At 42.1% G+C, this 24,353-nt stretch overlaps 1 protein-coding gene across 2 annotated transcripts in view; it reads left to right on the top strand.

Annotated features, from left to right (window-relative positions):
- Window positions 1-217: 217 nt before the first annotated feature.
- arntl2 (aryl hydrocarbon receptor nuclear translocator-like 2) overlaps window positions 218-24,353 on the top strand; it is a 40,365-nt gene continuing 16,229 nt past the window's right edge. For both annotated transcript variants that reach the window (XM_041838092.2, XM_041838093.2), the window contains exons 1-6: window positions 218-357; window positions 15,197-15,323; window positions 21,135-21,188; window positions 21,299-21,340; window positions 22,952-23,109; window positions 23,503-23,675. In XM_041838092.2, coding sequence (XP_041694026.1) covers window positions 300-357; window positions 15,197-15,323; window positions 21,135-21,188; window positions 21,299-21,340; window positions 22,952-23,109; window positions 23,503-23,675 — 612 coding nt within the window. In that variant the 5' untranslated portion in view covers window positions 218-299. The remainder of the gene's footprint in view (window positions 358-15,196; window positions 15,324-21,134; window positions 21,189-21,298; window positions 21,341-22,951; window positions 23,110-23,502; window positions 23,676-24,353) is intronic.

Genomic DNA, 24,353 nt, shown 5'->3' on the forward strand with positions numbered 1-24,353 from the left:
TACCATACTAAACCATCTTTGGCCGGACGGTGGGTGGAGGCTGTGCGTCTCCTCTTCCGCATTTTCACGGATTTGTAGTCTACGTTGTGCCCCGATTACACCGTGTACTTTCCTCTCACGTTTTTGTGTCCGCGATCCCTCCACTCTTGGAAGAATAAATCAGTCAATTATACAACACACTCTGCCCCCCCCCCCCCTTCCTCCCTCCTAAGCTACGTCTCCAACACAACATACTAGCCAATACTACCGCCTTATCCACATGCATTGGAGTCCTGGGCCCCGGCGTACCGGCTCCAGCCATGTCGGCAAGGAATGCAGCGGCTGGCGGCGGTGACAGAGCGACAGGGGAACCGACAGGTAAATTACTACCCTACAGGACACCCACTATACCTGGTTGCTTCTACTGGTGTTATTCTTTCGGCCTGTGTCGACTCGCAAGTGATTGCCCGTTCTAAAGTGGCGGCAGAGGGTAATGGGGAACTATGCAAATGTCTCAATGATTGGCCAAAGCTCCTCTGCGCCCTATCCAAAACTAGGTCAGTAGATCAGTCGAGCAAGCTTACACTACGGTATTCCTGTTGACAATGTAGCCAAATTAGTCGGCTAGTTAGCTACTATGTATCGCCGTCGAGGTTTAGGAATACTGTCGGCAACTGTAGCAAGAACACACGTCTAATAATGCATGTTTCCTTGAATAGCTTAGCATAGTGCGCTATAGCCTACCGTGGTCGGGCTATGTTATGCTATGTTATTCCATAGTAGCCTATAGGCCTCTTGTCAACGTTAGATCCGAAATCTGCTACAATTCTGACTAAGCGATAAAAAATGATGTAGGCTATTATGATTTGGGGTATTTTTTCTAAAGATACGCTGCATCATTTAGGAATATATGCATGTGATTCATACGCCTAAAGTTATACTTTTCATTTGATGGGCCTACATATAGGCCTATGCTATTAATCTGTACATCGAAAGGCTATCCCAAAAACTATAGCCTCATATTTAGGCCGTAGCCTAAATGGTATGGCTACTTTTTGTCTTTGATTGCTACAAATGTAGAAAATCCAACAGTTTTGGGTTGCATTTTGTGTTCGTTACTTGCCCAAAATGGTGTGATTATATCACTGCCATTATTGAAGTGTTAACTGAAGATGGCCTAATTTGTTTCAGTTACCGTTAACAAACAGTCCAATAACGAGTGTAACATTTATATTGGAGGAAACACAACTTTTTCAATCGTTATTGTATGCCTGATGACTGCGGTAAAGATATAGCCTAGTGGTTGTGCAACCATAGTGCACTAGTGGCCTAAATTGCCCTATAGGCTATTTGTTGATAATACTTTTTTTAAACATGTATTTGGCTAAATATATTATTTTAGGCCTAAACATAAATATGAGGCAAAGTTAAAATAACTTTTCTAAATGTTTAGGCCCCTAATATCTATGAATATACACACACACACATTCTTCAAATCACCAAAACAAAATACAGTTTTTAAGGATTAGAGAAAATAATGTTAGCATGGCCTGTATTTGAAATGTATTAAAAACTATGTTTTTCGTCATCTATATATTAGAAACAATTCCCTGTGTTCGACTATTTCATTTCATAAAGATGTTCCTTGTCTGTGTGTTATGGGCAGGCTGAGGTGTGCCAGTTATACAATAGGTCAAACAGCAACACTTCTAGGCCTGGCTATCTTGTGCTCTCTCCCCTCAGGCTAGTTTCAGTAAGTGTCGTGCATTTATTTACAGAACTAAAACATTGTTTAGGCAACAATTTAAAACATTCATATCCTCTAAAACTGTGGTTTTGTTGACAAAGTTGTGTGGTGAATATGTTGGACGAAGAGAAATCTGCCGCTTGGCCTGTCAGAGTAGCCTACATCATATCAAGTCTCATGGAGCCATTTTGCCTCCATAACAATGGCTCAGAACCATAATGGATGCTTGCACACACTGCACATGCTTTATCATTCAGCTATAGATACACACACACAGTCCTTGAGACCTAGGGCTCTATTTTCGGCTGCCGCTAAGGAGGTGCAAGTGTCAAGCGCACGTTAGTTTGAAATGTTGTCATCTAAAAACTGCCACACTGGCATTTTCCAGCCTTAACGTCAGGTTCGGCAATTTACCTATCCAACATCAGCTCACTTCCGCTGAGGTGGGAGGGGTGACAATATTCAAGATGTGTCCTTAAAAACAAGGGCAAAAGTGAAAATGTCATGCAGCGCTAATGTGGAGTTATATAAAAAGGTCTTAACGGTAACGCAGTTGATAATGGCATGGCTTTTGAGAGCGGAAGCACAGCCTATCCAGCCATGACTCGCAGTGCCCATGGAAGGAGAGATGTGCCTTTTGTGCCGGTGAATCTCATATTTAGAAACATGAAAAAACCGACTGGTTTCTCCCCATTTAGTTTAATTTGATTAAAAACCAAGCATAGCCTACCCTCCCCTTAATCAATGTTGGTTTAGCAGCATTGCATAGTTGTCTTTTTATCCTGGCCATTTATATCCAAGTAGCCTATGAATAAAAGGGTCTGAGTGCTTTGAAATACACTACATGACCAAAAGTATGTGGACACCTGCTCGTTGAACATCTCATTCCAAAAGCATGGGCATTAATATGGAGTTGGTCCCCCCTTTGCTGCTATAACAGCCTCCACTCTTATGGGAAGGCTTTCCACTAGATGTTGGAACATTGCTGCAGGGACTTGCTTCCAAGAGCATTAGTAAGGTCCTGCACTGATGTTGGGCGATTATTTTTACATTTACATCATTTAGCAGACGCTCTTATCCAGAGCGACTTACAAATTGGTGCATTCAACTTATGATAGCCTGTGGGACAACCAACTTTTTTTTAAATGGGTGGTGGGGGAAGAAGGATTACTTTATACTATTCCAGGTATTCCTTAAAGTGGTAGGGATTATGCCTCGCTCGCAGTTGGCGTTCCAATTCATCCCAAAGGTGTTCGATGGGGTTGAGGTCAGGGCTCTGCGCAGGCCAGTCAAGTTCTTCCACACCCATTTCAACAAAATATTCCTGTATGGTCCTCGCTTTGTGCACGGGGGCATTGTCATGCTGAAACAGGAAAGGGCCTTCCCCAAATTGTTGCCACAAAGTTGGAAGCACAGAATTGTCTAGAATGTAATTTGTTAAGATTTCCCTTCACTGGAACTAAGGGGCCTAGCCCGAACCATGTAAAACAGCCCCAGACCATTATTCCTCCTCCACCAAACTTTACAGTTGGCACTATGCATTGGGGCAGGTAGCGTTTTCCTGGCATCCGCCAAACCCAGATTTGTCCATTGGAATGCCAGATGGTGAAGCGTAATTCATCATTCCAGAGAACGCATTTCCACTGCTCCAGAGTCCAATGGTGGCAAGCTTTACACCACTCCAGCAGACGCTTTGCATTACGCTGCTCGGCCATGGAAACCCATTTCGTGAAGCTCCAGATGAATAGTTATTTTGCTGAGGTTGCTTCCAGAGGCAGTTTGAAACTCGGTAGTGAGTGTTGCAACCGAGGACAGATGATTTTTAAGCGCTACGCGCTTCAGCACTCGGCGGTCCCATTCTGTGAGCTTGTGTGGCCTACCACTTCGCGGCTGAGCTGTTATTGCTCCTAAACATTTCCACTTCACAATAACAGCACTTACAGTTGACCGGGGAATCTCTAGCAATGACTTGTTGGAAAGGGGCCATCCTATGACGGTGCCACGTTGAAACTCACTGAGCTCTTCAGTAAAGCCATTCTACTGCCAATGTTTGTCTATGGAGATTGCATGGCAGTCCTCCTATAATGCCATATCAACTGCGTTTTTTTTTCTTTCTGCTTCTCACATTGGCAACAATACAATTGACAGGAGCTTAGTATTTTGTATAAAAAGTGCTGAAATTGTCAGTGCCTTGAATTGAAAATATACTTCACATCCTAAAACATACACACCTATGCCTACATCCATACTTCATTTAGCTTGTTCAAGTGTCCATCCCCATCTCCAAAGAGTACCTCCGCTCTTCCAAATGTATTTATTTTAGGAGAAGTGCGATGTGTTAAGACATGTAGGATAGGCTAGGCTTGTTGAAGCCAATTACAACAATGTTGACTGCCAACACTCAACAGGCTATTGCACAAACTGGAATATATATATATATTATTTTTTTTACTGTTGCTATTACTTGTTACTGTAGCCTATGCTATTTAATAAACTGTAGTATCAATCCACAATGGACCAGGAGGAGAATATTCCGAACCCCCAGCCGAATTGGTTGATGACAATGAAAAGACTGTCAATAACCTGAAGAACTTGAGACATACGCATACAGTGTTAAGCCATGGAACGAGTTGATTGGCCAGTGAGTGGCCAAGCCCTAGTCACATCTACGACTTGTTTATTAATCAAAACCCAGCCCTTTTGCGCCACCGCCAGCTATTGCCCTCACAATACCGGCTGTGAAAATAGCAATAATGTTCCTGACACCCCCCCCCCCTGACCTAGAGCACTACCGCTAGCGCTTAGATTTACCATCACGTTAGGTTTGTTAAAATAGAGCCCGTAATCTTTAGACAAGGTTAAAACTACCCTCTGTCAGTAGCTGGTCAGACGGTAAAGGAAGGTATTGTTTTCATAGCCTTACAAAGGCATATGACAGGGAATACAACTGTAGGTATAAACACAGACTATCTAAGACCTTGGTCCTGTGAATAATTGGGGCTAAAAAAGCTTTTGGTTACGTGACGATTAACCTTTAATAGAAGTAAGTCAAGTGAATTGGGGTGTTTTTGCAATTCTTTGGCTCTGGCTATCCATTAAATCTATGGTATCGTTTTCATACGCTCTTGCTGGCCACACTGATGCCCACAGATGGAAACTGAGAGGGTGGTCAGGGTCGTATTAATTTGGTTCCAATTGGAAGGAGGACTGAAACAGGAAGAGACTCTCTAAGCTTGACCAATAGAAAGAGCTTGTTTTCCTTTTCTTTACAAAACATTTTCCTACGGTGTGCCCTAATGAAAATCTAATATTATTACTCATTTGTTTTCAAGGCACATTCTAGTTTTGATGCTTCTAAAGTAACTATAATAATTAATCGATCAGTGATTAGTAGTGATTAGTGATCCCCATGATATATAGCCATGTCGATCAAGATTTGTCTTTACTGATGAATGATGAAGGCTGATATTGATTTTATAATGTATTGCAATAAACATTAAATCCTTTAACTCTTCTATTGTCTATGTGGGAGTAATGCCATGTCCCCTGGAGAGAACCTTGGACTTGCATTAAAGGCCCAGCCTCGTTTTGTTAGACTTCAGTGCGGCTTTTGACATGATCGATCGTAGTCTGCTGCTGGAAAAACGTGTGTTATGGCTTTACATTCCCTGCTATATTGTGGATAAAGAGTTACCTGTCTAACAGAACACAGAGTGTGTTCTTTAATGGAAGCCTCTCCAACATAATCCAGGTAGAATCAGGAATTCCCCAGGGCAGCTGTCTAGGCCCCTTACCTTTTTTCAATCTTTACTAACAACATGCCACTGGCTTTGAGTAAAGCCTGTGTCTGTATGTATGTTGATGACTCAACACTATACACGTCAGCTTCTAACAGAGAAGTCGTTTTTTTTGTGTTCAGTTGCCCTTTTTTAAATTAAACTCTTTATGACAACATATGGATACAGTGGGGCCTGGAATTAGTGCATCCCTTGATAAAGATGACCATGCTTCAATTCGGCTGGCGCCTAGCCGAACTCAGCTAGCCAAACCGAACGAGTGTGCTCACATACTCCCTTAAAAGACCTTTGCTTGAAAAACGAGAAAAAAGCGGCAATAATACTGTTTGTCTATTTTGAGATGCTGTAGCCAGTATCACTTCCTCAAAGTAATCAGAATTAATCTAAAATAACTCAAGAAATCTGTCATTAATTTTGACGTTTTTGCAGACGAGATCTTAGTCGAGCAATTTTACATCTAACTAAGATGTTTGGTGCAGTATCTTTCTATGAATAACTGTGCATGAAAACTAGTCGTCTCTCGTTGAATGACAACAAAGACTTTATTGAAGAATCCCTACTGTTGACCAATCACCGAAGGGGTGTAGATTTCTGCTCTGAACTTCAGCTTGCCTCCAGAAAAAAGTGTGTGCCCGAACAGCCGAAAAACCCTCAACGAAGTCCAAAAGCCGAAAATCCCTCACCCTCAAAGACGTAATAAAATGTTGTCATAGTATATGCACAAACTCTACCGTTTCGGCTGGGAAGCATGCGGAAGCCTTTAAGCTCAACGGCATCATGAACTTTACCAAGTACCAGGATGTTTTAGCCAAAAACCTGGTTGCCTCTGCCAGGAGGCTAAAACTGGGCCGCAAGTTAATCTTTCAGCAAGACAAGAACCCGTAAAAGTATGGAGAAAAAAATAAATACAAAATAAATAAAAATGTATGCACTCACTAACTGTAAGTTGCTCTGGATAAGAGCGTCTGCTAAATGACTAAAATGTAAATGTAAAAATCCATAAAAATGGTTAATTGACCACAAATCTCAGTCTCCGGACCTGAACCCCATTGAAAACCTGTGGTTTGAATAGAAGAGGGCAGTCCATAAGAGCAGACGAAGGATATCAAGGATTTGGAAAGATTCTGTGTAGAGGAATGGTCTAAGATCACTCCCAATGTGTTCTCCAATCTCATAAAACATTTGAGAAAAAGGGTCAATGTCGTTATCCTCGCAAGGGGAAGGTGCTGGAGTATTGAAAACAGGGGATCCAATAATTTTGACCCATATCTTTTTTTAGATTTGTTTTGTATTTCTTGTTAAACAATATCTTTCTCTGAGTAATTGTATTAGTATAAAATCTAGTTTTTAATTTTTTTACGCATACAATATAGCTCAGTATTTGTATTTTTAAATAGAATTTTGAGGTAACAGCACCTGGTATTCCCAGGCGGTCTCCCATCCCAACCTGGTCTCGTAGCATTTCGTATTATTCTGTACATAAATCTAAGATGCCCCATTTAGTATGATATGTTAAGTTTCGGATGGTATGTATTAATTAATCACTATTTCGTATGTTATGAATTACAATTCGTATTATATGTTAAGTATTTGCAAAACGTACAATATGTTAAAACATTTCTAAATGTACAATATGTTACGAATTAGCAAATGTATGATATGTTACGAATTCTAGCTAGGTGGCTATCGTTAGCTAGCTGGCTAATGTTAGCTAGGCTAGGGGTTAAGTTTAGGAGTTTAAATGGTTAGGGAAATGGTTAGCTAACATGCTAATAAGTACAGTAGTTGCAAAGTAGCTAAAAATAAGTAAGTGGTTGAAAAGTTGATAATTAGCAAAAATGCTAAAGTTGTCCGTGATGAGATTCGAACTCGCAACCTTTGGGTTGCTGGACGTTCGCGTTATACGTCCACCCCGACTAACCACCCTACTTTCATTTATGCAACCATTTATTGTTGTTGTAACTTGACTGGCACTCTATACCCCCATCTAGTGGTATTTCAAACGCTCTAGTTCCCACCTCTTCATTCTTACATTTACATTTACGTCATTTAGCAGACGCTCTTATCCAGAGCGACTTACAAATAGGTGCATTCACCTTATAGCCAGTGGGATAACCACTTTACAATGTTATTTTTATTATTATTATTATTATTATTATTATTTATTTTTTTTGGGGGGGGGGGGGTAGAAGGATTACTTTATCCTATCCCAGGTATTCTTCTTAGGAAATGTTCACATTGTATATGTAAAACAATAGTTCTCTGTCCGCTTCTGTAGTTTAATTATGCCATTGCACTATGTACTTGTTTGCATGTATAGATTTGCTCACTTTATCTTTTGACATGCAATTAACATCAAAAAGAAGCCTGATGTGCATGCTCACCATTCACACGGATGATGGCTTGATGCCGAAACGTTTGTTTTGCTTTCTCACCTTTTATTCATGTATTTTTCTGTGCAAATAACTTTTGGCCATTATGATGTCCAAATTAACATCTGTATTTTTTCATTCAAGCCTCCATTTTGGATGTATTCCTCTTTTTTTTTTTTCAGTGTACGTGTCTCCATCTCTTCCAGTATTCCAAATGTAATACCTACGCACCTGGAACAGACACTGTTTTGTATAAATGACCTTTTAAAGAGAGCCTCCTATCATTTCATTCTATCATCTTTGTGTAGCATAAGATCAATCAATGTACATGGAAAAACACAGATATTGAAACAAACAATTCTTAAAATCAACCTGCAATAGAGCATGCTGGGAAATATTGATGGGCTTGGTTTTGTTTTTACTCTACACAGACTGAAAATGAAACGATCACACTCAACTCTCGTTAGGAATACCAACACTAGGGTTCTTTTACAACATTGAGTATTAATTTAACTCTTTACAGCATTCATTTAACTCCTGAATCAACTGTAGAAATTATGCCCTGAAAAATCAACACTTTTGCTGTGCTTAAACATACCTTCAAATACAAATATAAGCGCTTCATTATAATGTCAAATAACTACAAAGTGACTATTACATCAATGAATCCCTCACCCTGTTACCACTGACTGTTATTCCTCCTGTGTGACGTCATTACCTAGTTCTCATGTGAGTGAGCCCTGGACAGTAGGTTATGTGAGTGCAGGAAACTGATTCAGGACGGGAGTGAGTTAGTGAATGAACGAGATCGAGGGGATGACACATCAAATTTTATTTGCCACATGCGCCGAATACAACAGGTGTAGACATTACCGTGAAATGCTTACTTAAAGCCCTTAACTAACAATGCATTTATTTCTTAATAAAAAAGTAAAATAAAACAACAACAAAAAAGTGTTGTGAAAAAAAGAGCAGAAGTAAAATAAAATAACAGTAGGGAGGCTATATACAGGGGGGTACCGGTGCAGAGACAATGTGTGGGGGCACCGGCTAGTTGAGGTAGTTGATGTAATATGTACATGTGGGTAGAGTTAAAGTGACTATGCATAAATAATTAACAGAGTAGCAGCAGCGTAAAAAGATGGGGTGGGGGTGCAAATAGTCTGGGTAGCCATGATTAGTTGTTCAGGAGTCTTATGGCTTGGGGGTAGACGCTGTTGAGAAGCTTTTTGGACCTAGACTTGGCGCTCTGGTACCGCTTGCCGTGCGGTAGCAGAGAGAACAGTCTATGACTAGGGTGGCTGGAGTCTGACAATTTTAAGGGCCTTCCTCTGACACCGCCTGGTATAGAGGTCATGGATGGCAGGGAGCTTGGCCCCAGTGATGTACTGGGCCGTACGCACTACCCTCTGTATTTTTATTTTATTTCACCTTTATTTAACCAGGTAAGCCAGTTGAGAACAAGTTCTCATTTACCACTGCGACCTGGCCAAGATAAAGCAGTGCCTTGCGGTCGGAGGCCGAGCAGTTGCCATACCAGTCGGTGATGCAACCAGTCAGGATGCTCTCGATGGTGCAGCTGAATAACTTTTTGAGGATCTGAGGACCCATTCCAAATATTTTCAGCCTCCTGAGGGGGAATAGGCTTTGTCGTGCCCTCTTCACGACTGTCTTGGTGTGTTTGGACCATGATAGCTTGTTGGTGATGTGGACACCAAGGAACTTGAAGCTCTCAACCTGTTCCACTACAGCCCCGTCGATGAGAATGGGGGCGTGCTCAGTCCTCTATTTTTTTCCTGTAGTCCACAATCATCTCTTTTGTCTTGGTCATGTTGAGGGATAGGTTGTTATCCTGGCACCACACGGCCACGTCTCTGACCTCCTCCCTATAGGCTGTCTCATCGTTGTCTGTGATCAGGCCTACCACTGTTGTGTCGTCGGCAAACTTAATGATGGTGTTGGAGTCGTGCCTGGCCATGCAGTCATGGGTGAACAGGGAGTACAGGAGGGGACTGAGCACGCACCCCTGAGGGGCCCCCGTGTTGAGGATCAGCGTGGCAGATGTGTTGTTACCTACCCTTACCACCTTGGGGCGGCCCGTCAGGAAGTCCAGGATCCAGTTGCAGAGGGAGGTGTTTAGTCCCAGGATCCTTAGCTTAGTGATGAGCTTTGAGGGCACTATGGTGTTGAACGCTGAGCTGTAGTCAATGAATAGCATTGTCACATAGGTGTTCCTCTTGTCCAGGTGGGAAAGGACAGTGTGGAGTGCAATAGAGATTGCATCATCTGTGGATCTGTTGGGGCGGTATGCAAATTGGAGTGGGTCTAGGGTTTCTGGGATAATGGTGTTGATGTGAGCCATGACCAGCCTTTCAAAGCACTTCATGGCTACAGACGTCAGTGCTACGGGTCGGTAGTCATTTAGGCAGGGTGTCCTTGGGCACGGGGACTATGGTGGTCTGCTTGAAACATGTTGGTATTACAGACTCAGTCAGGGACATGTTGAAAATGTCAGTGAAGACACTTGCCAGTTGGTCAGCACATGCTCGGAGTACACATCATGGTAATCCGTCTGGCCCTGCGGCCTTGGGAATGTTGACCTGCTTAAAAGTCTTACTCACATCGGCTACGGAGAGCGTGATCACATAGTCATCTGGAACAGCTGGTGCTCTCATGCATGCTTCAGTGTTGTTTGCCTCGAAGCGAGCATAGAAGTGGTTTAGCTCGTCTGGTAGGCTTGTGTCACTGGGCAGCTCGCGGCTGCCCTTTTGTAGTCTGTAATAGTTTTCAAGCCCTGCCACATCCGACAAGTGTCATAGCCGGTGTAGTACGATTCAATCTTAGTCCTGTATTGACTCTTTGCCTGTTTGATGGTTCGTCGGAGGGCATAGCAGGATTTCTTATAAGCGTCCGGGTTAGAGTCCCGCTCCTTGAAAGCGGAAGCTCTACCCTTTAGCTCAGTGCGGATGTTGCCTGTAATCCATGGCTTCTGGTTGGGGTATGTACATACGGTCACTGTGGTGACGACGTCATCGATGCACTTATTGATGAAGCCAGTGACTGATGTGGTGTACTCCTCACGGAACATGTTCCAGTCTGTGCTAGCAAAACAGTCCTGTAGTTTAGCATCTGCGTCATCTGACCACTTTTTTTATTAACCGAGTCACTGGTGCTTCCTGCTTTAGTTTTTGCTTATAATCAGGAATCAGGAGGATAGAGTTATGGTCAGATTTGCCAAATGGAGGGAGAGCTTTGTATGCGTCTCTGTGTGTGGAGTAAAGGTGGTCTAGAGTTTTTTTTCCTCTGGTTGCACATTTAACATGCTGGTAGAAATTAGGTAGATTAGGTAGCCTTAGATAGCTCCTTTGTCCCACCCCCCATACACGCGGAGACCGACTCAATTGGTGCCTCCAGTGATGCTATCTCTTTCATTGTTACCCAACGCTTAGGTTTACCTCCACTTTACTCATATCCTTCCATATCCTTGTCTGTACATAATGCCCTGAATCTTTTCTACAACGCCCGGAAATCTGCCCCATTTATTCTATGTACCCAACGCACTAGAAGACCAGTTCTTAAAGCCTTTAGCCATATCCTTATTCTAGTCCTCCTCTGTTCCTCTGGTGATGTAGAGGCTAACCCAGGCCCTGCAGCCCTCAGTATCACTCCTACTCCCCAGGCGCTATCATTTGTTGACTTCTGTAATCGCAAAAGCCTTGGTTTCTTGCATGTTAATATCAGAAGTCTACTTCCTAAGTTTGAGTTATTCACTGCGTTAGCACACTCCGCCAACCCTGATGTTCTAGCAGTGTCTGAATCCTGGCTTAGGAAGGCCACCAAAAATTCTGAAATTTCCATCCCCAACTACAACATTTTCCATCTAGATAGAACTGCCAAAGGGGACGGAGTTGCAATCTACTGTAGAGAGAGCCTGCAGAGCTCTATCATACTATCCAGGTCTATGCCCAAACAGTTTGAGCTTCTACTTCTAAAAATCCACCTTTCCAGAAATAAGTCTCTCACTGTTGCCGCTTGCTACAGACCCCCCTCAGCCCCCAGCTGTGCCCTGGACACCATATGTGAATTGATTGCCCCCATCTATCCTCAGAGATCGTACTGCTTGGTGACCTAAATTGGGATATGCTTAACACCCCGGCCATCCTACAATCCAAACTAGATGCCCTCAATCTCACACAAATTATCAACGAACCTACCAGGTACAACCCTACATCCGTAAACATGGGTACCCTCATAGATATCATCCTGACTAACTTACCCTCTAAATACACCTCTGCTGTCTTCAACCAGGATCTCAGCGATCACTGCCTTATTGCCTGCGTCCGTAACGGGTCCGCGGTCAAACGACCACCCCTCATCACTGTCAAATGCTCCCTAAAACACTTTAGCGAGCAGGCCTTCCTAATTGACCTGGCCCAGGTATCCTGGATGGATATAGATCTCATTCCGTCAGTAGAGGATGCCTGGTTGTTCTTTAAAAGTAATTTCCTCTCAATCTTAAATAAACATGCCCCATTCAAAAAATACAGAACTAAGAACAGCCCCTGGTTCTCCTCAGACTTGACTGCCCTTGACCAGCACAAAAACATCCTGTGGCGTACTGCATTAGCATCAAATAGCCCCCGCGATATGCAACTTTTCAGGGAAGTTAGGAACCAATATACACAAACAGTCAGGAAAGCAAAGGCTAACTTTTTCAAACAGAAATCTGCATCCTGTAGCACTAACTCCAAAAAGTTTTGGGACACTGTAAAGTCCATGGAGAATAAGAGCACTTCCTCCCAGCTGCCCACTGCACTGAGGCTAGGAAACACTATCACCACCGATAAATCTACAATAATCGAAAATTTCAACAAGCATTTTGCTACGGCTGGCCATGCTTTCCACCTGGCTACCACTACCCCGGCCACCAACTCTGCACCCTCCGCTGCAACTTGCCCATGCCCCCCCGCTTCTCCTTCACACAAATTCAGACAGCTGATGTTCTGAAAGAGCTGCAAAATCTGGACCCCTACAAATCAGCTGGGCTAGACAATCTGGACCCTTTCTTTCTAAAACTAGCCACCGAAATTGTCGCAACCCCTATTACTAGCCTGTTCAACCTCTCTTTCGTAACGTCTGAGATCCCCAGAGATTGGAAAGCTGCCGCGGTCATCCCCCTCTTCAAAGGTGGTGACACTCTAGATCCAAACTGTTACAGACCTATATCCATCCTGCCCTGCCTTTCGAAAGTATTTGAAAGCCAAGTTAACAAACAGATCACCGACCATTTCGAATCCCACCGTACCTTCTCCGCTATGCAATCCGGTTTCTGAGCTGGTCATGGGTGAACTTCAGCCACGCTCAAGGTCCTAAACGATATTATAACCACGATCGATAATAGACAGTACTGTGCAGCCGTCTTCATCGACCTGGCCAAGGCTTTCGACTCTGTTAACCACCGCATTCTTATTGGCAGACTAAATAGCCTTGGTTTCTCAAATGACTGCCTCGCCTGGTTCACCAACTACTTCTCAGATAGAGTTCAATGTGTCAAATCGGAGGGCCTGTTGTCTGGACCTATGGCAGTCTCTATGGGGGTGCCACAGGGTTCAATTCTTGGGCCGACTCTTTTCTCCGTGTATATCAATGATGTCGCTCTCGCTGCTGGTGACTTTCAGATCCACCTCTACGCAGACGACACCATTTTGTATACATCTGGCCCTTCATTGGACACTGTGTTAACAAACCTCCAAACGAGCTTCAATGCCATACAACACTCCTTCAGTAGCCTCCAACTGCTCTTAAACACTAGTAAAACTAAATGCATGCTCTTCAATCGAATGCTGCTGGCACCCGCCCACCGGACTAGAATCACTACTCTCGACGGGTCTGACCTAGAGTATGTGGACAACTACAAATACCTAGGTGTCTGGTTAGACTGTAAACTCTCCTTCCAGACTCACATTAAGAATCTCCAATCCAAAGTTAAATCTAGAATCGGCTTCCTATTTCGCAACAAAGCCTCCTTCACTCATGCTGCCAAACATGCCCTCGTAAAACTGACTATCCTACCGATCCTTGACTTCGGCGATGTCATTTACAAAATAGCCTCCAACACTCTACTCAGCAAATTGGATGTAGTCTATCACAGTGCCATCCGTTTAGTCTCCAAAGCCCCATACATTACCCACCACTGTGACCTGTACCCTCTTGTTGGCTGGTCCTCACTACATGTTCATCGTCAAACCCACTGGCTCCAGGCCATATATAAATCACTGCTAGGCAAATCCCCGCCTTATCTTAGCTCATTGGTCACCATAGCAGCACCCACCCGTAGTCTGCGCTCCAGCAGGTATATCTCACTGGTCATCCCCAAAGCCAACACCTCCTTTGGCCGCCATTCCTTCCAGTTCTCTGCTGCCAATGACTGGAACGAATTGCAAAAATCTCTGAAGCTGGAGACACTTATCTCCCTCACTAACTTTAAGCATCAGTTGTCAGAGCACCTTACCGATCACTGCACCTGTACACAGCCCATCTGAAATTGGCCCACCCAACTACCTCATCCCTATATTGTTATTTATTTTGCTCTTTTGCACCCCAGTATCTCTATTTGCACATAATCTCTTGCACATCTAGCATTCCAGTGTTAATACTAATTGTAATTATTTTGCACTATAGCCTATTTATTGCCTTACCTCCATAACTTGCTACATTTGCACACACTGTATATATAGTTTCTGTTGTATTTTTTGACTTAATGTTTTGTTTTACCCCATATGTAACTCTGTGTTGTTGTTTTTATCGCACTGCTTTGCTTTATCTTGGCCAGGTCGCAGTTGTAAATGAGAACTTGTTCTCAACTGGCTTACCTGGTTAAATAAAGGTGAAAAAAAAAAAAAAAAAGGTAGAACGGATTTAAGTTTCCCTACATTAAAGTCCCCGGCCACTAGGAGCGCTGCCTCTGGATGAGCGTTTTCCTGTTTAGTTATGGCCTTATACAGCTCATTGAGTGCAATCTTAATGCCAGCATTGGTTTGTGGTGGTAAATAGACAGCTATGAAAAATATAGATGAAAACTCTCTTGGTAAATAGTGTGGTCTACAGCTTATCATAAATTACTCTACCTCAGGCGAGCAAAACCTCGAGACTTCCTTAGTATTTGATTTTGTGCACCAGCTGTTGTTTACAAATATACACATGATGACCGACACTGTTGTTTACCTACCGTTCTAAGGAATGTTTACTCAGACTTTCAACCCATTGTTAATGGATACTGTGTGTGTGTTTGTTGGTTGTAGGGGATGTGCTGGTGGAGGAAAACCAAAGCCATTCTGTCTCTCTGCCCAGCTTGATGACCCCCACCTCAGCCGCTGGCATGACCTCGGGAATGGAACTGCCCCGGAAACGCAAGGGAAGCATGGACATGTAAGTGTGTGTGTGTGTGATTTAAAATAAATATACAGTACCAGTCAAAAGTTTGGACACACCTACTCATTCCAGGGTTTTTCTTTATTTTTACTATTTTCTACATTGTAGAATAATAGTGAAGACATCAAAAATATGAAAAAACACATATGGAATCATGTAGTAACCAAAAGTGTTAAACAAATCAAAATGTAATATTTGAGATTCTTCAAAGTAGCCACCATTTGCCTTGATGACAGCTTTGCACACTCTTGGCATTCTCTCAACCAGGTTCATGAGGTAGTCACCTGGAATGCATTTCAATTAACAGGTGTGCCTTGTTAAAAGTTAATTTGTGGAATTTCTTTCCTCCTTAATGCGTTTCAGCCAATCAGTTGTGTTGTGACAAGGTAGGAGGGGTATACAGATGATAGCCCTATTTGGTAAAAGACCAAGTCCATATTATGGCAAGAACAGCTCAAATAAGCGAAGAGAAACAACAGTCTATCATTACTTTAAGACGTGAAGGTCAGTCAATCCGGAAAATGTCAAGAACTTTGAAAGTGTCTTCAAGTGCAGTTGCAAAAACCATCAAGTGCTATGATGAAACTGGCTCTCATGAGGACCGCCACAGGAAAGGAAGACCCAGAGTTACCTCTGCTGCAGAGGATAAGTTCATTCGAGTTACCAGCCTCAGAAATTGCAGCACAAATAAATGCTTCACAGAGTTCAAGTAACAGACATATCTCAACATCAACTGTTCAGAGGGGACTGTGTGAATCAGGCCTTCATGGTCGAATTGCTGCAAAGAAACCACTACTAAAGGACACCAATAAGAAGAAGACACTTGCTTGGGCCAAGAAACACGACCAATGGACATTAGACCGGTGGAAATCTTTTCTTTGGTCTGATGAGTCCAAATTTGAGAATTTTGGTTCCAACCGCCGTGTCTTTGTGAGAAGCAGAGTAGGTGAACAGATGATCTCCGCATGTGTGGTTCCCACAATGAAGCATGGAGGAGGAGGTGTGAGGGTGCTTTGCTGGTGACACTGTCTGTGATTTATTTAGAATTCAAGGCACACTTAACCAGCATGGCTACCACAGCATTCTGCAGGATACGCCATCCCATCTGGTTTGTGCTTAGTGGGACTATCATTTGTTTTTCAACAGGACAATGACCCAATACACCTCCAAGCTGTGTAAGGGCTATTTGACCAAGAAGGAGAGTGATGGAGTGCTGCATCAGATGACCTGGCCTCCACAATCTTCCGACCTCAACCCAATTGAGATGGTTTGGGATAAGTTTGACCGCAGAGTGAAGGAAAAGCAGCCAACAAGTGCTCAGCATATGTGGGAACTCCTTCAAGACTGTTAGAAAAGCGTTCCAGGTGAAGCTGGTTGAGAGAATGCCAAGAGTGTGCAAAGCTGTCATCAAGGCAAAGGGTGGCTACTTTGAAGAATCTCAAATATCAAATATACAGTGAAGGAAAAAAGTATTTGATCCCCTGCTGATTTTGTACGTTTGCCCACTGACAAAGACATGATCAGTCTATAATTTTAATGGTAGGTTTATTTGAACAGTGAGAGACAGAATAACAACAGAAAATTCCAGAAAAACGCATGTCAAAAATGTTATAAATTGATTTGCATTTTAATGAAGGAAATAAGTATTTTACCCCTCTGCAAAACTTGACTTAGTACTTGGTGGAAAAACCCTTTTTGGCACAGAGGTCAGCCGTTTCTTGTAGTTGGCCACCAGGTTTGCACACATCTCAGGAGGGATTTTGTCCCACTCCTCTTTGCAGATCTTCTCCTAGTCATTAAGGTTTCGAGGCTGACGTTTGGCAACTCGAACCTTCAGCTCTCTCCACAGATTTTCTATGGGATTAAGGTCTGGAGACTGGCTAGGCCACTCCAGGACCTTAATGTGCTTCTTCTTGAGCCACTCCTTTGTTGCCTTGGCCGTGTGTTTTGGGTCATTGTCATGCTGGAATACCCATCCACGACCCATTTTCAATGCCCTGGCTGAGGAAAGGAGGTTCTCACCCAAGATTTGACGGTACATGGCCCCGTCCATCGTCCCTTTGATGCGGTGAAGTTGTCCTCTCCCCTTAGCAGAAAAACACCCCCAAAGCATAATGTTTCCACCTCCATGTTTGACGGTGGGGGTGGTGTTCTTGGGGTCATAGGCAGCATTCCTCCTCCTCCAAACACGGCGAGTTGAGTTGATGCCAAAGAGCTCGATTTTGATCTCATCTGACCACAACACTTTCACCCAGTTCTCCTCTCAATCATTCAGATGTTCATTGGCAAACTTCAGATGGCCCTGTATACAGTGGGGAGAACAAGTATTTGATACACTGCCGATTTTGCAGGTTTTCCTACTTACAAAGTATGTAGAGGTCTGTAATTTTTATCATAGGTACACTTCAACTGTGAGAGACGGAATCTATAACAAAAATCCAGAAAATCACATTGTATGATTTTTAAGTACTTAATTTGCATTTTATTGCATGACATAAGCATTTGATACATCAGAAAAGCAGAACTTAATATTTGGTACAGAAACCTTTGTTTGCAATTACAGAGATCATACGTTTCCTGTAGGTCTTGACCAGGTTTGCACACACTGCAGCAGGGATTTTGGCCCACTCCTCCATACAGACCTTCTCCAGATCCTTCAGGTTTCGGGGCTGTCGCTGGGCAATACGGACTTTCAGCTCCCTCCAAAGATTTTCTATTGGGTTCAGGTCTGGAGACTGGCTAGGCCACTCCAGGACCTTGAGATGCTTCTTACGGAGCCACTCCTTAGTTGCCCTGGCTGTGTGTTTCGGGTTGTTGTCATGCTGGAAGACCCAGCCACGACCCATCTTCAATGCTCTTACTGAGGGAAGGAGGTTGTTGGCCAAGATCTCGCGATACATGGCCCCATCCATCCTCCCCCTCAATACGGTGCAGTCGTCCTGTCCCCTTTGCAGAAAAGCATCCCCAAAGAATGATGTTTCCACCTCCATGCTTCACGGTTGGGATGGTGTTCTTGGGGTTGTACTCATCCTTCTTCTTCCTCCAAACACGGTGAGTGGAGTTTAGACCAAAAAGCTCTATTTTTGTCTCATCAGACCACATGACCTTCTCCCATTCCTCCTCTGGATCATCCAGATGGTCATTGGCAAACTTCAGATGGGCCTGGACATGCGCTGGCTTGAGCAGGGGGACCTTGCGTGCGCTGCAGGATTTTAATCCATGACGGCGTAGTGTGTTACTAATGGTTTTCTTTGAGACTGTGGTCCCAGCTCTCTTCAGGTCATTGACCAGGTCCTGCAGTGTAGTTTTTGGCTGATCCCTCATGATCATTGATGCCCCACGAGGTGAGATCTTGCATGGAGCCCCAGACCGAGGGTGATTGACCGTCATCTTGAACTTCTTCCATTTTCTAATAATTGCGCCAACAGTTGTTGCCTTCTCACCAAGCTGCTTGCCTATTGTCCTGTAGCCCATCCCAGCCTTGTGCAGGTCTACAATTTTATCCCTGATGTCCTTACACAGCTCTCTGGTCTTGGCCAATGTGGAGAGGTTGGAGTCTGTTTGATTGAGTGTGTGGACAGGTGTCTTTTATACAGGTAACGAGTTCAAACAGGTGCAGTTAATACAGGTAATGAGTGGAGAACAGGAGGGCTTCTTAAAGTAAAACTAACAGGTCTGTGAGAGCCGGAATTCTTACTGGTTGGTAGGTGATCAAATACTTATGTCATGCAATAAAATCCAAATTAATTACATAAAAATCATACAATGTGATTTTCTGGATTTTTGTTTTAGATTCCGTCTCTCACAGTTGAAGTGTACCTATGATAAAAATTACAGACCTCTACATGCTTTGTAAGTAGGAAAACCTGCAAAATCAGCAGTGTATCAAATACTTGTTCTTCCCACTGTATGTGCTTTCTTGAGCAGGGGGACCTGCAATTGTTTTCTTGGTGACTATGGTCCCAGCTGCCTTGAGATCATTGACAAGATCCTCCCGTGTAGTTCTGGGCTGATTCCTCACCATTCTCATGATCATTGCAACTCCACGAGGTGAGATCTTGCATGGAGCCCCAGGCCGAGGGAGATTGACAGTTATTTTGTGTTTCTTCCATTTGCGAATAATCGCACCAACTGTTGTCACCTTCTCACCAAGCTGCTTGGCGATGGTTGTAGCCCATTACAGCCTTGTGTAGGTCTTCAGTCTTGTCCCTGACATCCTTGGAGAGCTCTTTGGTCTTGGCCATGGTGGAGAGTGGAATCTGATTGATTGATTGCTTCTGTGGACAGGTGTATTTTGTACAGGTAACAAGCTGAGATTAGGAGCACTCCCTTTAAGAGTGTGCTCCTAATCTCAGCTCATTACCTGTATAAAATACATCTGTGAGCCAGAAATCTTTCAGATTGAGAGGGGGTCAAATACTTATTTCCCTCATTAAAATGCAAATCAATTTATAACATTTCTGACATGCGTTTTTCTGGATTTTTTTGTTATTCTGTCTCTCACTGTTCAAATAAACCTACCATTAAAATTATAGACTGATCATTTCTTTGTCAGTGGGCAAAAATCAGCAGGGGATCAAATACTTTTTTCCCTCACTGTAATTTAGATTTGTTTAACACTTTTCTTGGTTAATAAATGATTACATATGTGTTATTTCATAGTTTTGATGGCGTCACTATTATTCTACAATGTAGAAAATAGTGAAAATAAAGAAAAACCCTTGAATGAGTAGGTGTGTCCAAACCTTTGACTGGTACTGTATCAGTGGTGGAAAAAGTACCCAATTGTCATACTTGAGTAAAAGTGTAGATACTTTAATAGAAAGTTACTCAAGTGAAAGTCACCCAGTAAAATACTACTTGAGTAAAAGTCTTTGGTTTTAAATATACTAAAGTATCAAAAGTACATTTAATCGCTAAAATATACTTAAGTATCAAAACTGAAAGTATAAATCATTTCAAATTCCTCATTAAGCAAACCAGACGGCACCATTTTCTTGTTTTTATGTACGGATATGTACGGATACCCAGGGTCACACTCCAACACTCAGATATTATTTACAAAAGATGCATTTGTGTTTAGTGAGTCCGCCAGAACATAGGCAGTAGGGTTGACCACGTGTTCTCTTGAAAAGTGTGTGAATTTCACAATTTTCCTATTCTGCTAAGCATTCAAAATGTAACGAGTACTTTTGGGTGTCAGGGTAAATGTATGGAGTAAAAAGTACAATATTTTCTTTAGGAATGTAGTGAAGTAAAAGTTGTCAAAAATATAAATAATTTAGTAAAGTACAGATACACCAAAAAACGACTTAAGTTGTACTTTAAAGTATTTTTACTTAAGTACTTTACGCCACTGTACTATATATATCTGTGCCATTATCACATCCATCTCTTACAAGATTATTGGACACCATTTTCATTTAGTAAATGAAATTACAGTACAACATTTTTCTAATCGGTTAGTGTGTGTGGGGTTTGCGCTGTATGTGCCCACTTGCATCTGTTTCTTTCCCTGGAGGGTTGATACCTTTCACTGTTTGGATTTGCTGTGTGTGGCTGTGCATGTGGGTGTTTGAGTGAGAAAGACACAGATGAGAACCAACCAGTAAAAGCACTTCTCCCTTCATTATCGACACATCGCCCCAACAAAATCTTAACAGCCGTTCCATAGTCCATACTGAAGTAAGGAGGACTTATGTTTGGTGTCAGCCAGGCTAACTAGGCAGTCTAATTGGCTTTTTTAAAACCGTAATTGTAATAGTAATTGGCCTTGAGTTGAAATCTAAGCATGCACTTTGTTCCCAGGGAAACCAAATCGGCCTCCAATCTGGTTGCAGATATGAAAGATGAAGAAGACCGGTACCGTTCAAGGACTCTGAGCTCTGAGCACTCTATTCAACACACACTATTAATTCACTAGACTTTAGATGTGAATTGATTTTAATCTACTCTCTGTATCTCTCTTACAGGTCTGAAGGGGAGGACTCTCAGGCAAAAATTAAATGCTTCAGGTATCTGGGTTATTCATTGACAACAAACTGGCAACTTTAATTGGTATTATGTGAATTTAAATAAGGTAGTTATATGTGTAAGTGGAATATCCTATGTAATTATCGTGTAATAGGCTAGTAAATACATGCAGTTATGGATGGAAAATAAAATATGGCAGTGTGGGTGAAATACAGTATATCCAAAAACTTGGTGAATCAACTACATCCAAGGATTGCAGTGCCTTCAGAAAGTATTCTCACCCCTTGACTTTTCCACATTTTGCTATTAGAGCCTGAATTTAAAATGGATTACATTGATATTTATTTGTCACTGGCCTACACACAATACCCCATAATGTCAAAGTGGAACTATGTTTTTCACATTTTTTACAAATTAATAAAACATTTAAACGGACATTTTTGAGTCAGTAAGTATTCAACCCCTTTGCTTAAAGCTGCAGTATGTAAATTTTTGGGCGACGCGACCAAATTCAAATAGAAATGTGAGTTACATATCTGCCATTCTCATTGAAAGCAAGTCTAAGAAGCGGTAGATTTGTTCTATGTGCGCTATTTCTATGCATCCCGTTCTTGAGTTTCGTTTTGAGTCTTTTACTTTCGGTTTTGTACACCAGCTTCCTAACAGCTGAAAATACAATGTTTTGGTTATGGAAAATATATTTCACAGTGGTTTAGATTGTACAATGATTCTCTACACTATACTTGCTTGTTTTGTCACAAACTCAAATTAGTCGAACTATTAGAATTTTAGCAACCAGGAAATGGCGGAACCATTTCTGCGTAGTGCACCTTTGAACAAGTCACATAATAAGTTGCATGGACTCACTCTGTGTGCAATAATAGAGTTTAACATGATTTTTGAATGACTAGCTAATTTCTGTACCCAACACATAATTATCTGTAAGGTCCCTCAGTCGAGCAGTGAATTTCAAACACAGATCCAACCACAACCTGAAAATGGTTGTCTAGCAATGATCAACAACCAGTTTGAGAGCTTGAAGAATTTCGGAAAGAATAATGGGAAAATGTTGCACAATCCAGGTGTGGATCAATCAATCAAATGTATTTATAAAGCCCTTTTTACATCAGCAGATGTCTTAGCGACTTACCCAGAAAGACACACAGCTGTAATCGCTGCCAAAGGTGCTTCTACAAAGTATTGACTCTGGTGTGAATACTTATGTACAATCGATATTTCTGTATTTAACTTTCAATAAATGTGCAAACATTTCTAAAAACATGTTTTCACTTTATCATTATGGGGTATTGTGTGTAGATGGGAGATATAAAAAAAATATATTTAATCAATTTTGAATTCAGACTGTAACACAACAAAATGTGGATTAAGTCAAGGAGTATGAATAATGTAAGTGGATAATGTTAGGTTGAATTTTGAGAACACTATCCCATAGCTCAGTTGGTAGAGCATGGCGTTTGCAACGCCAGGGTTGTGGGTTCGTTTCCCACGGGGGGCCAGTATGAAAAAAATGTATGCACTCAATAACTGTAAGTCGCTCTGGATAAGAGCGTCTGCTAAATTACTAAAAAAAATCATGAGAGACAATGGGTTCACCACATCAGGTGTCATTGCGAGTCTCTCTCTCTCTCAAGGGAACCTCACAGCCAGATCGAGAAGCGGCGGCGGGACAAGATGAACAACCTGATCGACGAGCTGTCGGCCATGATCCCCACCTGTAACCCCATGTCCCGCAAGCTGGACAAACTCACTGTGCTCAGGATGGCTGTGCAGCACCTCAAATCCCTCAAAGGTAGCCTGCTGTACAGTTGGTTGGCCTGCTCACCCACTTAATACTTTACAAATATGAGGTGAACTTAAGTAATGTGAGTTAATACTGTACTAATACGAGGTAATACTTTATTTATACTAATACTGTCTTAGGAGACATGGTGATAGTTTAACCGCCAACTGTCACCTTGTCTTAGATAGTTTTGGGTAATTTGAAGTCACAAATGTTGCAGTATATTGTACTTACTGTAAACCTGATATTATTGTTATGAAGAAAAGGCCCAAGTATATTTATTTATTTATTTGTTTGGCAATGGCTCATAAATATCACACACATTAATGTATTGCTTTTATGCCACTTGACAGAAACTTCAAATCCTCTGTCCTCTCTGACCTCTGTGTTATACTCACCCAGGTTCCACCTGTTCCTTTACTGAAGCCAATTATAAGCCTTCATTCCTCCCTGATGACGAGCTCAAACACCTCATTCTCAAGGCTGCAGATGGGTTCCTGTTCGTAGTGGGCTGTGATCGCGGAAAAATAGTATTTGTCTCAGAGTCCGTCGCCAAGACACTGAATTACAGCCAAGTGAGAAATCTCATCATTATACGCTTTACTAACATTTTCAAACTATTCACATAAAGATTCTGTTACAGAATAATACGTCTGACGTTCTTTGTTGGCAATCATTTTTTTAGGGTGCATTGGAACAACGTTAGGTTATGATTTACTTGGAATACATATCCATAATGCATTTATTAAATCTATAAGCGTTTGATTAACTTGTTATAAATGGTCCCAACCGCATTATGTGAGGGAAAATCACCAAGGGGCTATGCATTCTAAGGAAAAGAATGAACGACGTGGAAGATGTGTTCTGATGGAACTGACCTTCCATGGAGTTGCATTATTTTCCTGAGAACGCATAGAGCCCCAAGTTGATTATCACTTCTATACCATGGCTATAATATTAACACATTTGCCGCTACAAATGTGTTCATTTGTCGGTAGAAATGTGTTTAATATCCACTGAAGTAGCTAGCAAGTTTACTAGATAGCTACAGTCGTTGCCATGGTAACCAACCAGGCTTGCTAGTTTAGCTAACCAAACCATCAGTCGTAGCTTGCCATTATGAAAATCTAATTCATCAATGCCATTAATTTTTTCAATTAGACTTTTCCTTTCAAAAGCAGCTCAAACATAGAACATGTAAAAATGAACTATAGCCATTGAATTCTACCGTGCAAATATACCATGCGTTATAG

The sequence above is a fragment of the Coregonus clupeaformis genome, chromosome 19, assembly GCF_020615455.1.
Source record: "Coregonus clupeaformis isolate EN_2021a chromosome 19, ASM2061545v1, whole genome shotgun sequence".
Taxonomy (NCBI): Eukaryota; Metazoa; Chordata; class Actinopteri; order Salmoniformes; family Salmonidae; genus Coregonus; species Coregonus clupeaformis.